Below are 18913 nucleotides of genomic sequence, written 5' to 3' on the forward strand. Positions count from 1 at the left end.
ATCTGTTTTCTGACTCTAGGGAAGTCTGAGAGAGAGTCCTGATTTAGGAGCTAACTTGACAGTTATTACTCTTAAAAACTGGTAATCTTTAGGGACTGGCCCTGGGGCGTAGTGGTTAAGTTCATGCATTCTGCTTCAGTGGCCTGGGGTTCACAGGTTTGGATCCCGGCCACGGACCTATACACTGCTCATCAAGCCATGCTGTGGCAGTATGCCACATAAAAAAAATAGAGAAAGATTGCCACAGATGTTAGCTCAGCGACAATCTTCCTCAAGCAAAACGAGGAAGATTGGCAACAGATGTTAGCTCAGGGCCAGTCTTCGTCACCAAAAAAACCCCGCAAAAGCTGGTAACCTTTAAAACAAGGATCCAGGGGGGCCAGCCCAGTGGCATAGTGGTTAAGTTCACACGCTCTGCTTCGGTGGCTCGGGGTTCGCTGGTTCGCATCCCCAGCGTGGACCTACGCACCGCTTACCAAGCCATGCTGTGGCAGGTGTCCCACATAGAAAGTACAGGAAGATAGGCACAGATGTTAGCTCAAGGCCAATCTTCCTCAGCAAAAACAAGAGGATTGGCAGTGGATGTTAGCTCAGGGCTAACCTTCCTCAAAAAAATAAAATAAAAAACTAAAACAAGAGTCCATAGGCTGTGGCCCATGGGCCAAACCTGAAGCTAAGAATGGTTTTTACATTTTCATTGATTCTATAAGTACCGACATAATATCTTTCATTTTACTTTTTGGTCTTTGAAACCTGAAACATTTACTATCTCACCTTTTACAGAAAAACCTTGCCAACTCCCTGCTCTAAAAGATTATGTAGCCAGCAGCTGTCAAAGCAACTTTTTACTGGGAAGTCTGAACTCTCTCTGAGTTTTGGACGTCTGTTATTTCTGTAACTGCTGGTTTCTCTGTTGGCAGATGATGATAATACTGTTATACACCACCACATGAACTTCTCGACAAAACTTTCCAAAAGGTATTTCTGTAAAATCTCCATTTACTTTAGAAGTAGAATTAAGGTGAAGCCCACTGTGAATGCATCATGCTTGCTATAAGCCAAGTGGGAGTTTTGTCAACAAAGCACTGAAGTCTGTTGCTGCTCATTTTGTCATTGCTTGTTGTCACTTCCTTGGGCTGCCCAGTGTTTCCTGGATGATTGTAACCTGTTTTCAGTAACAAGCAGTCTGTTTGACCTTCAAGGGAAGATGTTGTTAGTGCCTACAGCAGCTCACCATTATTCACACATGCATTTCAGTTATTTTCTCAGTATTTGGTTGAATTGAGCTATGTATATTCTCTCACCCTCTCTTAGTAATGTTTTGTGGCTGTGAAAATTGTTTCTCTCTTTATCCACCCCAGCAACAGTTGTTAGGTAACATCTAACATATGCATTATTATGAGTCATATCTGCCTTGCAAATCATGAGAGTTCCTATCATTAATCAAATATTTGTAATTTAGTAAAATATTTTTAGTGTAGTAAAAGGGCTCTCAGGTTCTCAATGCATTTTTAAAGTTTTTTAATAGCTTTGCTGAGCTAGAATTCACATACCATATAATTTAGCTACTTGAAGTATACAATTCAGTGATTTTATTATATGCACAGAGTTGTACAACCATCCCACGTTCAATTTTAGAACATTTTTATTACCCCAAAAAGAAACTGTACCCATTAGCAATCACTCCCTAATCCTCCCACCACTCCCCCTACAACTACTAGCCCTAGGCAACCACTAATCTGTTTTCTGTCTCTATAAATTTTCCTATTCTGAACATTTCATATAAATGGAATCATATACTATCTGGTCCTTTGTGACTGGCTTCTTTCACTTAGCACCATGTTTTTGAAGTTCATCCGTGTTGCAGCATGCGTGATTATCCCTCAGTGTGTTTAAATGTCAAGACCCACCTAGTAGACCTTTATGCTGGCAGGTGCCAGCCCATTAAACCAGTTTCTGTCATTGCCCCTTCATCTAGCTAGGTCTCTGAGTAAGCTTCTTATTCACCTCTTGGCCTCACCAACACTACAATTTCCATTATCATCCTTTCCACAAAATATGCATAGTGTCCAGCCAGGCTCTGGAGAGCACCACAGTGAACAAGACAGCATGATCCTTCCTCTCCGTGAGGTGAGAATAGAAAGATGCAATTACAGTAAAGTGTTGTTAGCGTTCTTCTAGGAGAAGCACCTGGCCCAGCCATTGAGGGTCAAGAAATACTGTCTAGAGGAAGTACATTCTGAGTGGAGCCCTGAAAACTATGTACCTATATCTACACACGTGTGTGTGTAGCAAAGGAATCCACCTTGAATCCAAAGGGAGCAAGTTCTCAGCCTAGAGTAACCTGAGCAGCCTTAAAGACAGCGTGCAGGCACGTGGCACACTTCTCAGCACTTTTCCTTTTTAGCTTTGCTCTTTCACTTTTGGGTGCAATTTGATTTGAAAACCATTCTTGTCAAGTCGCTGTGCTGCCTTGTCAACAAAGCAATCTAATCAGTTAGAGCTAGTTCTTTTATGACTTTTTTCTTTTATGAGTATGAAGTGTATAGTATCAGGTGTGGAATAATTTACTAATGCTGAGTTGATAAAAATCTGCAAACTAAATCAAAATTAGGTGCAAGAACTCTATTTTCAAGTGAAATTAAAGCTAAGCTGTTGATCTCAATCTGTACCTCCTTGCAGAAACTACTGTTATGTTTCTGGTGCTCTTGTAGTTGATCATACTGACCTTTTTGACAAAATTCAGAACAGATAGGATCAATCTAAATTCTAATCCCTTTCCAAGACTGACTCATTAAGTGACCTTGACAAAATCATTTCTATTTTCCATTCTGCCTTGGTATCTTCATGAGAAAGAGGAGTGTGGTACAATCTCATGGTATTTAAGAAAACAAGTAAATGATGATGACATACTTGGTTGGTATTTTGGAGAGGTACAAATTATAAGCAATCCTAATTCTTTTCATAATTTTTTCTCTTATCACTTGTTAATCACTTTTTAAAACCATAAATGAATTTAGATATGTACCCTGAAGCGGACATAATGTTCAACAGGAGTATATTAGAAAAATCATCCTGATAATCATTTTGCAAATTTTTCTTCCGCCTAAAAAGTCATCCCTATGGTTTTTCAAAACCATAAAACAATTCTAGTGCAGGACAGAATACTGGGGTACCCATGAATTTCTCAGGAAAAATCCCTCTGATCATCTGAAGAAGGCTTGAATTTCATGGAACCCACCCCAGGTTCGGACCCTGCAACCTGATACTGTGGGTGACACGCGTGGTTTTGTGAATAAAGCAGCAGGAACCCAGGAATTTCCAGAGTAGTGAGTCATGACATTCTGTCCGAGATTAGAGCACAGATTAGCAATACCGAGATTTTTAAAAAATCATACTTTTTTAAGTGATAAAGATAAATGCATGCATGTTGAGCCTGGATTCATGGGGAGGGGTGGTCATAGCTCATTAGAGATCCTTGATCAATGCAGATAACACTCGTGAGTAGCACAGGAGGGTATAAAATGAAAGTTATCTAGACCAGTGTCTGCCTAGGAATCCCTCCTACAACCGCTCTGGCAGGTGGCTGTTGGACTCCTGCTGGAACAGTGAAGATCTTTTTTTATTTTATTTTATTTTTTTGAGGAAGATTGGCCCTGAGCTAACATCTGCTGCCAATCCTCCTCTTTTTGCTGAGGAAGACTGGCCCTGAGCTAACGTCCGTGTCCATCTTCCTCTATTTCATATGTGGGATGCCTGCCACAGCATGGCTTGACAGGCAGTGCGCAGGTCCACACCTAGGATCTGAACCCATGAACCCCAGGCCATCAAAGTGGAACATGCAAGCTTAACCACTGTGCTACCGGGCCAGCCCCAAAGATCTCTTTTTGAAAGAGAACTGCTTGGCTTTCGAGATATTCTTTAACATATTGCCTCAGAAGAGGCAACTCATTATTAATTTAAGGATCCTCAGGTCCAGTTTTCCATTTTACAGTTGAGGAAACCTAGACTCAGTGTTATTCTTTTAGATTGGCAGCTTGATTGAGTTCTCTATGAGTTCAACAGACGGGGAGAGCAGTAAGGATTTGAATTGCTGAGAAAGAAGCCAATTACAACTATAAAATAAGAGGTGGGCCCTGTACAAAGTGGTAGGAGGAAGGATGGTCAGAGGGAACATGGGAGGGCATTTTAGGTGACAGGCACAATTTGAGCAGACATAGTCTGCAATAAGTGAGGGACACAGTGAGTGGAAGGAAGATGCAGAGAAGAGCTAAGAAATAATTAGGATGGGGCTGGTTTGGGAGGACCTTCAAAACAAGACAGAATAATTTAGATAGGATGCAGTAAGATTTTCACTTGACGCAGTGGCATTGTGAAGATTCACCTGCAGTGGTGTACAGATTTGATTGGGGCAATATTAGTGGCAGTGATGTCATCCAAGAGGCTGTTAGCTTAATCTCAGAGTAGGACAACAAGGACAAACAGTGGCACACCCACTTCAAAGGAAAGGTCAGTAGTACGTGAGAATTGGCTAGATTTAAGGTACAAAGGAGAGAGTTGAGTCCAAAAGAGTCACCAGGCTCTCAGGCAGTGATAACCTAACATTAGACAGGAAAGTCACAGTCTGCCCTGCACAGCACTTGTTGAAGTACAAGTAAGGAAATGAGAGGTGGTCACTGAAGACATGGAAATGGATGACCTCTCTGGGGAAGGAAATGTAAAAGGAGAGCTTGAGTAATCCCCAATCTCATTTTTAGTAATGTTTCACCTCCTGTTCTATCAGAACACTTACTGGTAATAAGTACCAAAACTAATTTTAATTTTGACTTTTATTTAATTATTTTTGTGTAGAGCTAAAGTTAAGGAGGAAAAAAAAATGACCAAAAATTTGGCAAGGAAGGAAGGAAACAGAAAATATAATGCAGAAATTGGTACTTTGCATCCTGAAAGATGCTCTTTCATTCATAGTTTCAAAGAAGCTATATCGAAGTTATTCCTGTGCAATCCTTACCATAATTTGTGTTCAGTGTTCACAGCACATTAATCAAATTAAGGTAGTAAAAAAGCCTTAAAACAGGAGATAGGTGTCATCTTCCTACGCCACATCTCCCCAACCTGAGGCTGGGGCTGTGGGGAGCTTGTTGTCTCCCTCACACCACCCTTCACCACCACCTCCTCACTAAAAACATTGAGCATTCTTATTCTCTACCAAAATCGAAACCAACCCCTCCCTCAAAATGGTGGGGTTATCTTTGATTCTGACTCTCCCTGGAAGAAAAGCTCACCATCAGAAGAGAGTGGTGGGTCAGCCAGCCTTTAGAAAACAGTGACAGACACGAGCGTTCACTATAGGGCTCAGCGTGGCATTCCCAGTGCCACATGTCATCCTCACCCTAGTCAGTTTTCCCAGAGCCTGTCATCAGGGTGAATAGTGAAGCCGAATTTGAATCCCACTGCTCTTTTTCTGGAGTCCTTGCCCCTGCCCCACTGTGACTCCCTCAACAGGAGTTTACCAGGAGCCATGCTTTGTTGAAACAAGGGGAAAATATATGTGTCTGTTGAGTTTGAAACTAATCTAGCCTGTCCTTAAAATTGTACCCATGTATCAGAAGTAAGATCAGCTATGGTAGGAGTCTCCGGCCTCTCAAGAGAAAAGTCATCAATCAAGACACACTTGGGACACACATCCATTGGCTTGCACACCGGTTGAAGTATTCCTTGCGGGGAGCAGCAGTAGCCAAGCTGTTGAGTTGTATCCTAGGCTGTCGCACAATTTTCTGATAATAGACTCTCTAGATGCCCTCTCACCCTCCTCTTGCTACCACCCCAGTTCAGTCCCTAAACCAGCACCCATGGCCCTCGCCCTCCCAACCAAGAATGTCATGGACAAGCAAGGCTGTGGCCTCTCAAACTCTTGCCAAGCAGAACAAGAAAGAGGAAGAAGAGACGTGATGGAGAGCAGCAGTACCATCCGAAACTTTTATCTCCCAAGCCGGAGGCTCTAAAAACTGAGCAAAAGGATGTATTTTGTCTCCTGATCTGACTACCGTGGAAACTGCTTTCTGTTTCGAAGTATCTGAGCCCCCAAAACTGGTCAAGTTGGACAAACCACAAAGAAAAAGTGAAACTGAGAGCTGTACAGCTAGCTGGGATTTTCTTCAAGTGATTGTCTAGTTTCCCTCTAGTTTATTACTTACTCCCAACATCTACCAAAACAGCTTGCTACTAAGCAACCCAGAAAGATGTAATAGACTGTGTTCATAGCCCTCTGTACACATGTCAGGGTATGGCTCTTCACCTGACATGGTTGGATTGTCTCCTGCCTGTTTCTACTGGTCATATTTTTAAGGCAGTACCAATGAGTTGTTTTCCAAATATGTAGTTTATTCTGAGCCTCGTAATTGTCCCTCCCATCTTTTATCCATGTGATGAATGCATTGCTGGTTTGTGTGTGCGGTCGTGGTAGTGGGTTTGTTTTGTGGTGCTTTTCTTTTTCTTTTTTTTTCCAGGTTTTCCATGAAGCTTTTGCTGATGACAGCAGCCTGTGGTGATATTTATTTCCTCTATATTAGTAGTACTTATTGTTAGCTCTAAGTCTAATAAGATGCCTCTCGTTAGTCCTTAATCATATGCTGGATCCTCAGTGCTTCTTGTTTAGTTTCTAATGTACCTTTGTTTTGTCAACTCAGCTAAGCTCTTTCAGCACCGTAGGAAATTAGTCACTTCTCTGTGTGTCACAGCCCTCTTTACCTGGCGCCAGCGCAGCACACAGCACTAAGAAGATCAGTGGATGAAACTAAGCATGTTCATGTTTACACCACAAGCTGCAGCTTCCAAAGAGCCCTTGGAAGCAGTACAGTGAGTTATAAATACCTCTTATCTGAGGAGTGACCGTTCGTAGTTTCACAGGCACCACGATGGTCTCCCAGCAGTGGTTCCTTATGACTGCTGGTTCCTGTGTTACAGGGAAAGGGTGCCTCATGTCCTTAAAGAATGTGTTAGCCAGCCACTTTGTTCTCTGAGCCTCCTTGCTTTAGCCCCTTCCACTCCTTTCACTCAGCCTTCATTATTAACCTACCACTTAGGTCCCCATGTTACAACTAACTGCTAGGTCTTTGCTGAAGAAAATCCTGTGGAACTTAACTCAACAATATGCTTTACTGTGTTTATCCTTTCGTTTATTCATTCAACAAATATTTCTTAAGTACTTACATATGCCAGGTGGTACAAGAGGCTGAGTCTACAAACAGCAGCAAGATGGATGGTCTCTGCCCTCACAGAGCTTATAGCCTGCTGTGACCTTCCAGCCAGTCAACATGTAATTGAAGTGCCATGTACCAACTGCTATCTTGGGAGAGGTACACTGAAATAGGAGAGCACGTAAGAAGAGCATCGAACCCCAGACTTGGGGGATTAGCGAAGGCTCTGGGCAGGAGTCTAGAATGTGAAGATGGAGTGGTGAGAAAGACTATTAGAATGGTAAACAGGAGGCCGTGAGCCATGGTAAGATGTTTGAATTGTATCCAAAAAGCTATGGGAACTTGCTGAGTAGTATCAAAGAAGCATATCTACAATTATCTGGAAAGGCTGTTACTGTACTCCATGGTTTTTTTTCTTTAACTGTATATCTCTGTGTGGCTAGATTTTCTTTATATATGTCAGAAGCCAAAGTAACATATTGAATTGAATGCAGAAGCAGATATGAGAATCCAACTATCTTCTATTAAGTTAGACATTAAAGAGATTTGCAACAATAGAAAACAATGACATTCTTCTCATTAATTAATTTTTTTTCTCCTTTGGAAACGTTATTTTTTATAAAAATATTTAGCAAGTAATGAGGTTGTGATTATTATTAATGAATTAATAAATATTCGAAGATTAATAAAAAGGCAATGGGGAACCACTGAAGGGTTTTTAAGTAGAGGAATGACATGTTGAGATTTGTATCTTAGGAAAATCTCTCTGAAGCCATCCCACCCTTGATGGTGGTCTGAAATAGGGCAGTGAGAGTGAGGGTAGAGAGAAATGGATGGATTCCAAAGATATTTAGGAGTTATAATTAACAGAGCCTGGTGATCTAGCTTGCATAGTAGATGGATGTTGATGTCATTCCCCAAGATTGGGGACACGGGAGAACATGGGATTGAAGATGAGTTTTGTTTGGACATGTTCCATTTTAGATGTCTCTGGAACATCTAAGTGGCAAGAGACAGTTGGTTATGTGACTCAGAGGTGCAGTACTTGGATTGGAGAGAGGAGTTCAGCAGTCTCCACCACACCCTGAGAAACCTGGGGACAGAACTGGAAAGAGGAGGGGAGTAACCCTGAACAGAGCCTTAAGGGACACCAATATCTAAAGGACATGAGCAGGAGAAGGTGGCTCTGAGAGGCACGTATGACCTGAGGGCTCAAAAGACCAGGAAAGTGTGATACCACAGAAGCCCGGAGAAGGGCATGGGTCAGCAGGGCCCAGTGCTGCCGGGAGTCAAGCAGAGAGCTGAGGAGGCTCCACTGGATCAAGCAAGGGGCGTGATTGGTAACCTGGAAGAAAAGAAACTACTTAATGGTGACAGTACCAGACTATGAGCTTCTAGAAGGCAGGAACATTGTCTTAATTCTCTTTCTAGCTTCATTCCTTAAGGTACTACCAAATATATTAGTAGACACTCGATAATTCTGTTGATTTTACCTTAATTGGTACAACTGAAACAGTCTGGCCTTTTCTGTCCCTGAACTCCATGGCAAATCATTGGTACTGTAAAATGCTCACATTAAAGCATAGTATTTCCTTAGGGTCTGTGGTAGAACTTCCCAACCACTGTGTCATGATCATAGATGGACTGAGACCTTGCAGGACATTTGATCCTGTCCAAAATGTCCTTAAGACATTTGGTCCATCAGACATTTGGTCCACGGCAAAAGGTCCTTGACATTTGGTCCTGTCCAAAACGTCCATGAGCATATCTGGTCCTTGCCAGATGGTTTTGGACAGGATCAAATATCAAGGAACTTTTAGTATGGACAAAATGTCTTAAGGACATATTAGACAGGACCACATGTCTGCTAATTGGCTGAGAGACCAATCGCCTTAACCCTCGGGGCAACTGGGAAGGGTCTAAAGCTGTGAGCCTAGTTGCAAATAGCTTTGTCTGTCCTGTGTGTCACACCAATATGTCTTTTTCTGTGTGTGTCATGATGTGAAAAATATTGGAAAGCTGTGGTCTATAGCAAGGTTGGTAATTCCTTGAATGGTTGCCGCCGCACCTCCTATGTGCCTAAGGCAGGTATCACTAAACAGTCATGTCACTCACTCCTGGTGAACCACATCTTCCCCCAGAACCTTCGAGACATGGTCTGCAGGTAGCCACAGGCAGTACAGTGGAGGTGGCCCTACCTGCCTGCTTTATACTTCAAAAGTTAGCACACTGATAAAGGCTTTCAGATCCCCAAAGACTGAGAAGAAAGGATGCATTTTTTTTTCCAATGACCAACCTTTTTTAGATAAGATGAGGATTTTTTGGAAAGAATTTTAATTGTTTTAAATCCTCACATTCATAATGCCCACTCTGTAATCATTCTCCATTTCACTCTTTGAACACCTCGGCTGGGAAATCAGTCAGGCTGCACTGAGCTTAGAGCTCTGCTGGCCACCTTGGGAAGTACATTCAAGTCTTACCCCATTGCAGCCCTCCAGGATCCTTTGGTCCATTTGGGAAGATAAGACATTATAAAGTCTAATGCAAATATTCTATAATAATAATAGCTAATATATAATAAACTTCTAGAGGTTTTCAAGCTGTTTTAAATGTTTTGCTTGTATTAACTCATTTATTTCTCATAATATCCTCATGAAGTGAGTGTAGTTATTATCCCCATCTTACAGATGAGAAAACTGAAGCTCAGACAAGTTAAAAAAAAACTGAGGCCTCAGGTTGCGAATTGGCCGGGCTGGATTTGAACCCAGTATTTGGTTCCAGAGACCACTCCCGGTCGTTCAGCCTCCTCTGCTGTTTGTCCCTCTGTCCTTACTCCTTGCCGTTGCTTTCGCCCTTAAAGTAGGCGTAAACCCATTGTTAGGCCCCTGTCTTTGAACAGGTTGACGGAAATGCCTGGTTCTCCTCTCCGTTTTGGAAATCATCCTCATCCTTTAAAAGTCAGCTAGACTCCCATCCTCTTTGAGGTTTTACCCCGTGCGTTGGTGTGGTTGGTCAGTGCCCATCTGAACATTTCCAGCCCTCTAACTGATGCTGCACAGCTTCCTCCTTAATGATGTACCTCCTTGCCTTGTTCTGATTTTTCCTTTTCTGGATGTCCTGCCCTCCCCCAAGGAGATCATGAGCTCCACGTGAGCAAGGACTAGACTATGTGCCTTGCTCGTACTCTCCCGTGGGAGCTGCGAGTGAGTGCCCCTAGAAAGCCACTGGTGAGCTCTTCTAACCTGGCTTCTCAGTGTAGACACTCTCAGTGTAGACACTGCCTGACCATCCCATTCTGAAACCTGCCAGAGCCTTTAGGGGTAGGGCTCTATTCCGTGTGACTTCTACTTGATAAAATGTTACAAACCTTTACTGCTCTCAGTTGGAAAATTATGTATTTTCACAAGAAATTTTATTTCATTTGAAAATCTCTTTGCCAACTAATAACAGGTATTTATTTCATAAAACGGCTGGCTGTTCAAAATGCAAGCTGTTTCCTCTTTCCTCTTTTAAATATGTGGTTATTGCTTTTGAAGAAGACAAAGTGAAGGAAACGTTTCCTGTTTGTAAAGGCTCATATTTAACTCTTCGTAAAGAGCAGATTAGTGTCAAAACATCCTAGAACCTAGAGCTCCTGTAACTTTCTGCTTTTTAAGCACTTTTTTACTATCACAGGAGTAGAGGGATTGGGTTTTTGTTTTGTTTTGCCTACTCTTTCTCTCTCACTCCCTTTGAAGAAATAAAATGTTACAGATTCAACTGAAGGTTCATTCCCCTTCCCACTGTCCTTTAGCTGCTGTATCACGTCTAATGCCTGGGGGTGTTTGCATCTTTGCCACGTGTCTGTATTAGGGTTTCTCAGCCTAGATGCTATGGACGTTTTGGTCCAGGCCTTTCTTTCTTGTGGCAGCTGTCCTGTGCATTCTTGGATGCTTAGCAGCAGCATCCCTAGACTCTACTTGCTAGTGCCGGCAGCACCACCATCGTGTTCCCCACCTCCCACCACGCACAAGGCAACCAAAGGTGACCTGGGGGGCAAAACCACCACTAGTATATATCCATAAAGTAATTTAAATATAGTACACTACTGTCTGAGTATTTTAAAAATTTATGTAAATATATCTGCACATTCTTGTACAACTTTCTTTGTTCATTCAACATTGTATTTTTGAGATTTATGCATGTAGATCCAGTACATTTATTCTGGCTGCTCATATAGTAGTAATCTTTTATATAATAGGACCACTTATTAATTTATTTCCCTACTTAGGAACAGTTGAATTTTTTACATTTTCTTACTTAACATTATAGACAGTGCTTCACAGAGCACCCTCATAAATGCCCCATTAGGTACTCGTAGCTACCTGGAGCTGAAACAGCCAGGTCACGGACCATCTTCAGTTTTACTAGATCTTGACACTTGGCTCTCCAAAAATGTTTGTGCCAATTTCTCATTAACGATAAATGGAGTTCCCATTTCCTCAACATCATCCCCATACTTATTATTGTTAGGCTTTTTATTTTTGCCAGTCTTGTGGGTATGAAATAATTTAATGCTGTTTTAATTTGTATTTCCTAATACTAGTGAAATCAAACGTCTTTTCTTATGTTTATTGACTTAGGCTTTCCTCTTCTGTAAATTGTCCACTGGTATACATTATCTGCTTTTTTCTTGAGTCATTTATTTTTCTCATTGACTGATAAGGATTTTTTAATGTATTCTGAATACTTTTGTCAGTTATATGTTGCAAACGTTTTCTCTTAACCTATACTATGTCTTCTGTTTTTTTTAAATTATTTAAAAGTTCTTATAGTAATTTTTAGCAATGCTTTTCTTTATTTATGCTGTATATTTTTGTCTTAGAAATCCTTTCCTACCCCAGCGACATAAAGAATATTTTCTTATTTCTTCTAAAATTTTTATAAGTTTAGCTTTCCACATTTAAATCTTTAATCTGTGGAGTTTATTTTTAAATACACTTATTTTTGTATATGGACTAAAGTAAGGGTCTCGTTTTATCTTTTCCACCCTATGGCCGGTTGTCCCGTACTTTCGTTGAGTTGTGCGTCTTTCTCCTGCTGACGTGCAGCACCTCCTCTGGCGGATCCCCAGGCCCATGTTCGCTTTGATTCCTAGACTCTTTCCTGTTTCCTTGTGCTGTTTGCCTGCCGTATGCAAATACCATTCTACTCTAATTACTACAGTCTAACAGTAATCCTAATAACTGGTAGAGAAGAATCTTTCCTTATTATACTTCTTCAAAACATTCATGTCGAGGAACCAGCCCAGTGGTGCAGTGGTTAAGTTCTTACATTCCGCTTCAGCAGCCCAGGGTTCACCAGTTCGGATCCCAGGTGTGGACCTACGCACCACTTGTCAAACCATGCTGTGGCAGGTGTCCCATGTATAAAGTGGAGGAAGATGGGCACGGATGTCAGCCCAGGGCCAGTCTTCCTCAGCAAAAAGAGGAGGATTGGCTGCAGTTAGCTCAGGGCTAATCTTCCTCAAAAAAAAAAAAAAATTCATGTCTGGTTTTGACCCTTAACCTCAGGTGGTCTAGTTCTCTGAAAGCACACACACATAGTTTTTAATTTTGAGTATATAGCAGTTAGACTTAGCCTCATATGACAGAAACACAAAATAACAGAAACTTAAACAAGGTAGAGATTCGTCTTTCATGTGAAAGAAATGCAGACGTTGACAACCCTGGCCTGGTGGGGCAGCAGATGAAGTTGCTGGGCCCCTGGCTCCTGCCTTTACGTCAGCACCGGGCTTCCGCCTCACTCCCAGGACAGCCGCTTGAGCTCCAGGAAGAAGGAGGAAGAGACAAGGAAGGGTGCACTCCTGCTGGTAAGGTTTCTTCTGGAAGTCCCCTGTGCCCTTTGTGCTTGCTTACTGTTGGCAGAACTTGGTCCACGTTGCGGGGTGCTGAGAAATGGAGTAGCCATGTGTCACCAAAAAGAATCCTGTTTTTTAAGAAAAGGGAGGATGGATATTGAGAGTCCGCCAGCAGTCCCTGCTAAGACTGGAATTGGCAGTGTATGAAAAGATTAGTGTGGAGTCATCCCAGGCAAGAGTGCGCCGTCTTTCCACTCATTCAGACCTTCTGATGCCCTTCAGTGTAGTTTACATCTTCTCATGGACATCGTGCAGATCTTTGTTAGATTTAATTCCGAAGTACCTAATAGTTGTTCTTTCTGTTTGTAAATAGTAATTTTTTGCACTTAGATTTTCTCAATGACCACAGTCAAGGAATGTTAATTTTTTTATCTTATACTTTCTTATTAGTTCCCATTTCCTAGTTAGACAGTCATCACGTGTGAATGACAGTTTTCTCTCTTCCCATCATTCTCCTTTTTCTCTCATGATTGGTTGGCTTAGGCTTTATTATACTATGACTTGTCTCTTCATGAATGGGTACTAAGTTTTATCAAATTGTTTTCACACCTGTTGAGTGAGCATTTGGTTTTTCTCCTTTAATCTGTTAATGTGTGAATTACATTACTATATTTTCTAAGATTCCTGAGATAAATCCTAATATAATACATCATACCAGATAAAATGATTATTTTTTGAACATTGTTGGGTTAGTTTGCTAACTTTTTTCAGGATTGTTGCATCTGTCCACAAATGAAAAACAAGTCCTATAATTTTTCTTTCTCATAATGGCCTTGTGTGATTTTAGAAACGTCGTTATATAGCCTCAAAAACTTAGGTGGGGAGCTTTCCTTCTTTTTCTGTTCTCTAGAACAATTTGCATAAGATAGCAAGTCCTTGAAGATTCCATAGTCTTCACCTATAGATTTTTGGTCGGTAGATCTTTAAGTATTATTTCAATTACATTAATGGCTAGAAGGAGTCAAGTTTTCTATTTCTTTTTGTAATGTTTTATTGAAGTAGAACATATATACAGAGAAGTAAACATTATATAAAGGTAATCATACAAATGTACTTTGTGTTTTATTTTATTCAACATTATATTTGAGAAATTCATCCATATTGTTACATGTAATTGTAGTTTGTTCTTTTTAAGTGCTAATTTTACATTATGTGGCTGTATCATGATTTATCCATTCTACTTAATGGACATTTGGGTAGTTTCCAGACTTTGACTCTGACAAATAATGCTGCTGAAAACATTCTAGTCTATCCCTTTTGTTGATAAGTATTTGCATTTCCGTTGACCAGGAGTGGAATTGCTGAGACAATACCCATGTGTTCAGCTTTAGTAGATGCTCCTGAACAATTTTCAAAAATGATTACCAATTTCTGCTTCTTTTTAAGTTTTAGTGAGTTATAGTTTTCTAGAAAATTGTCTATTTCATCAAAGTTATTGATATGAATGAAGCTTTCTTATGATTTTTTAATATCTGCCATTATGTCTCTTGTATTATTCCTAATATTATTTGTGCTGCTTTCTTTGTCTTTGCATCAAGCTTGCCAGATTTATCCATTTTACTTGACTTTTTAAACAACCAACATTGAGTTTTATTGATTCCTTCTATTGTCTCTTTATTTTCCATTTTATTAACATATGCTCTCAACTTTCTACTTCATTGTTTCTGATTTTAGATTATTATTACTTTCTCTAACTTCTTAAATTTAATATACTTAACTCTTTAATTTTCAGTCTTCATTTTCTTTAAGCTCAATATTTTAAAATTACATCAACTACTTAATTACATCCCACAAGCTTTGATAATCATCTCAATTTTATTCGCTTTTAGATATCTTCTAATTTCCATTATGATTTTTTCCATTTTTGATCTCCAGTGTGTGAATTTTTGTTTGTTTTGTATTAATTGTAATTTTGGTATTGATTTCTAATAAATTACATTGTAGTCAGAGAATATAGTCTGTAAAATATTTATGTTTTGGTATTTGTGAACATTTCATATGGGACTTAGGGCACAGTCACTTTTTTTTTTTTTTTGAGGAAGATTAGCCCTGAGCTAACTACTGCCAATCCTCCTCTTTTCGCTGAGGAAGACTGGCCCTGAGCTAACATCCGTGCCTGTCTTCCTCTGCTTTATATGTGGGACACCTACCATAGGATGCCTTGCTAAGTGGTGCCATGTCCACACCCGGGATCTGAAGCAGTGAACCCTGGGCCACCGAAGCAGAACGTGTGCACTTAACCACTGTGCCACCGGGCCGGCCCCTGGCACAGTTGCTTTTTATAAATATTTTTTGTATAATAGAAAAGAATGTGTATTCTCCAAAAATTGAGTACAGACTATATACATTCTTTTAGACAAAACTTATGTTCTGTATTATTATTAGCTTTTGTCTGCTTGATATATCAATATATGCTAAAAATTAAATATATATCTGGATGTTTCCTCCTCTCTTGTAGTTCTGTTAATTTTTTCTTTCTATATTTTGATCCTGTTGTGCTATACATAAATAATATCGATGTATCCTAGTGATTTTACCCCTAATAATGTCTTTTGTGCTCTTGAGGTCTGTTTGTTTGACATGAATATAGCAATATCAGCTTTCTTTGGTTAGTACTTCTCTAATATTTCTTTTTTGATCTCTTTACGTCACCTTGTCTATGACTTTGTATTTTAGGTTTGTCTGTTGCGGTGGGTAGGAGAGATTTCAAAGTTGAGAATCTCAGCCTTTCGGCTAGTGAGTTTGTCCACGTATATTTATTGTGATCACTAGTATATTTGAATTTATTTCTACCAGTATCTCTCTAGAACACTTTTGCATAATGTCTCCATTTTTAATTTCCCTAATTTTTTCCTAATTTTTTCATAATATCCTATTGTTTTAAGTCCTCCTTCTTAGTCATTTTAAAACTTCTTACTTTCAGATTGTTGTAAATTTAAATTCTTAGGGATCTAATCCTTCTTTTCATTGTACACACAGACGCTTGCTTATGATGGGTTTTTTCTTCATGGGTTTTGTAATTTTGGGTTCAAATTCTTTCTCCACTGGAGTTTTATCTGTAAATCCCCTGTAATCCCAGGGTGAGAGAGTGTCTCTCCAGAGTTGTTTTGCATTTACTTCTGCTTGGCTCCTTAGATATAGCCATCTTAATCCTAGAGGCAATTTTTATGTTATTTTTGATGGATTCTTAGAGCACGAATGTAGTCTAACTTGAACCCTGGATTTCTCCTTTGTCAATTCTTAGGCAGGCCAAGATTCCTGCTCCCCGCCGAGGAAGATCAGCTTTTTGGTTTGTCTTTTCTCAGCCTCTCTTTCACTGAGGGTGCTGCCATTTGAGGGTTGTGCCTTTAAATAGGTAATGAGTTCAAAGTGACTACCTCTTTCAGACCCAAGTCCTCATCTTCTGACCCCAAATAGGTGATAAAACCCAAGTTGTTCTAGGGTAGCAGGATGTGCGCGCCCTATGCCGTCCTTGGCAGCTTGCTTTCCTCCTGCTCCAGTTTTCCAGAGCTTGTTTCTGGCACCTTGGGCCCTCCATTTATCTCCTTTATGTTCAGCTGTGCAAATGAAATGTTTTTTATTTTCTCTGGCATTTTTAGGTGTTCATAGTAGGAAAATTTTTAGGTTTTCTTAGTCTGTAACTTTTCCTAAATCTAGAAATAGAGATTTGGATTAAGTGAAAATAATAGCGTATAGCTAAAAACATGGATTTTTTGAAAAGCATCATGCAGTGCATATTTTTTTCACCTCGTGGCTTTCTTTTTGTTGATGACATAGAATAAACAAGAAGTGACATTACATCAATCTTGTTATCCATAGAGCCACTCAAGAGGACGGTTTTGATCCTCGCTTCTGAACCTCTTGTCCCTGTGTGTAAGATTTACCTTCACGTTCTCTAGCCTGTCCCCGAGCCTGGGTTTAATCTCCACCTGCAGTCTCCCTCCACTGAGCATGCTCAGAATTTACTTAGAAGAACAAGTAATTTACTTAGAATTTACCTAGAAGAACAAGGACGAGGAAGAGGAGGAGAAGGAGGAGCAGGAGGAGGAAGAGGGAGAGGAGGAGCATTTTAAAGAGCTGCTGAAGGAGCTCCAGGTTTCTGCTTGACTGCAGTGAATTAGCCTCCTGCCCGTATCTTCTCTCCTGTCACACCTGGTAAAGCCCTGAGCTCCGCAGGGTCCATTGGAGTTGGGACAACATCAGAAGGGACTCAGCGGGGCTGAGATTAGGATCTGCGTGTCATCTTCTGCCTCCCAGAGCCAGATTGCATACATAACTTTAGCAGTACCCATTACCTTCTTTTTCCTCTGTGCACTTGCTGCAGGCTGCAGATTTCATCCTACTGATTGAAGGGTGGTGTGATGCTTTAGGATTTGGGTTGCTTCCATACAAAGGATCAATATGACATTTTATTTCCCAGTCTACAGATGTCACTGCGTTGCAAGAGAAAGCACTTCCAAGCATTATGATGGTTCTGCTCCTTCTCTGTCTAATCATTATGTATTCATCTCTTTTTAGGGAGGAATGATCAATTGGAATCGTCTTTTCCCTCCTTTACGTCAGCGACGAAATATAAACTATCAAGATGGTCGGCGGTCTGAACAACAAGCATCCCCGCCTCTAGAGGTTTCTGAGGAACAGGTAATCGGTAACACCTGGTACTTATCCTAAACCCATGTTACAAATTCAAGCAGTCTTGGTGAATAAGACTTGAAGGAAATCAAGCATATAAATACAAAGATTTGGATAGCTGTTAAACTGCCACCTGTAAAAGTGATGGACACTTTGGGCCTTTATTGGCCACTGTGGGTCTTATGAGTTTGAGGAAGGCATGATTTGAAAAAAAGTGTGCTGTGATCTCTTATTTTAAAATGTATAGTACTTTATATATGGAGAAAACTACTGCTGTTGGTTCCCTGCGAGGGATGGAGAAAAGGCAGAAGGGCAGGGAGGCAGTGGTGCTTCTCTTGAGTAATCCTTTTGTATATTTTTTACTTTTGGAATCAAGTTGATGTTTTACATATTCAAAAAGCAAATCAACAATAAGGACAACTGTAAAACTAAAAAAGAGACCGATATAAATGATACAACTGTAGCATAATCATAGGAAAGGGTAAAAATTAATCTCAGTAACTTTTGAACATTATATGCCCTCTGTCTAAGAAAAAACAAACTGCAAGCACATCTCAGACTCTTCGTAGGTTTACCTTTCATAGTGATATGAGTACAGCAATTCTGATATTTTGTATGTATTATAGATTTGAGCAAATGAGGAAATAGGTTGATCTTACTGTGGAAGAAAAGAAAATACCAAAAGAGAACTGGGTAAGGCAAGGAAGAACCTGTGGGGTTGGATTAGAATTAGAGACATCTGCATAAACTCATGATTTAATGTGTGTGTATGTGTGCGTGCACGTGTGTCTTAGCTCTGTCAACCGAGAGGAATCAGAAACAGTGGCGTCCCAGTAGCACTGAGCACACCTAGTGCCCAGATCTAGCTTCTGGATACTTTGGCCCACTCACAGGAACCAGCCTCTTTAGAGAAACAGTGAGCCTCAGGCCCAGGGTAGGGAAGGCAAAAGATGAACCTAGACCACCTTATATGGAGAATTAAGGAAGTGCTCCATAACTGAAGGGGTGTGCCACAAGGATCCCAGAGCCAGCATGAGGGAGTCACACTGGCCAAATCTGGGACATCAGATTTGAGCATGAAAATAAATGAGGACGATACTATAACATAAGCGCTTTAGGGGAGGAGAATGCATGAGTTTATACAGATATTAATAGAAAAATAAATATTTACATAAATACATAC

At 40.4% G+C, this 18913-nt stretch overlaps 1 protein-coding gene across 3 annotated transcripts in view; it reads left to right on the plus strand.

Moving 5' to 3' along the window:
• Positions 1–18913, plus strand: part of UBAC2 (UBA domain containing 2) — a 187667-nt gene that overhangs the window by 127228 nt on the left and 41526 nt on the right. For all 3 annotated transcript variants that reach the window (XM_008516377.2, XM_070579156.1, XM_070579158.1), the window contains exon 8: positions 17617–17739. In XM_008516377.2, coding sequence (XP_008514599.1) covers positions 17617–17739 — 123 coding nt within the window. The remainder of the gene's footprint in view (positions 1–17616; positions 17740–18913) is intronic.

Source organism: Equus przewalskii, chromosome 16 (assembly GCF_037783145.1).
Source record: "Equus przewalskii isolate Varuska chromosome 16, EquPr2, whole genome shotgun sequence".
Classification (NCBI taxonomy): Eukaryota; Metazoa; Chordata; class Mammalia; order Perissodactyla; family Equidae; genus Equus; species Equus przewalskii.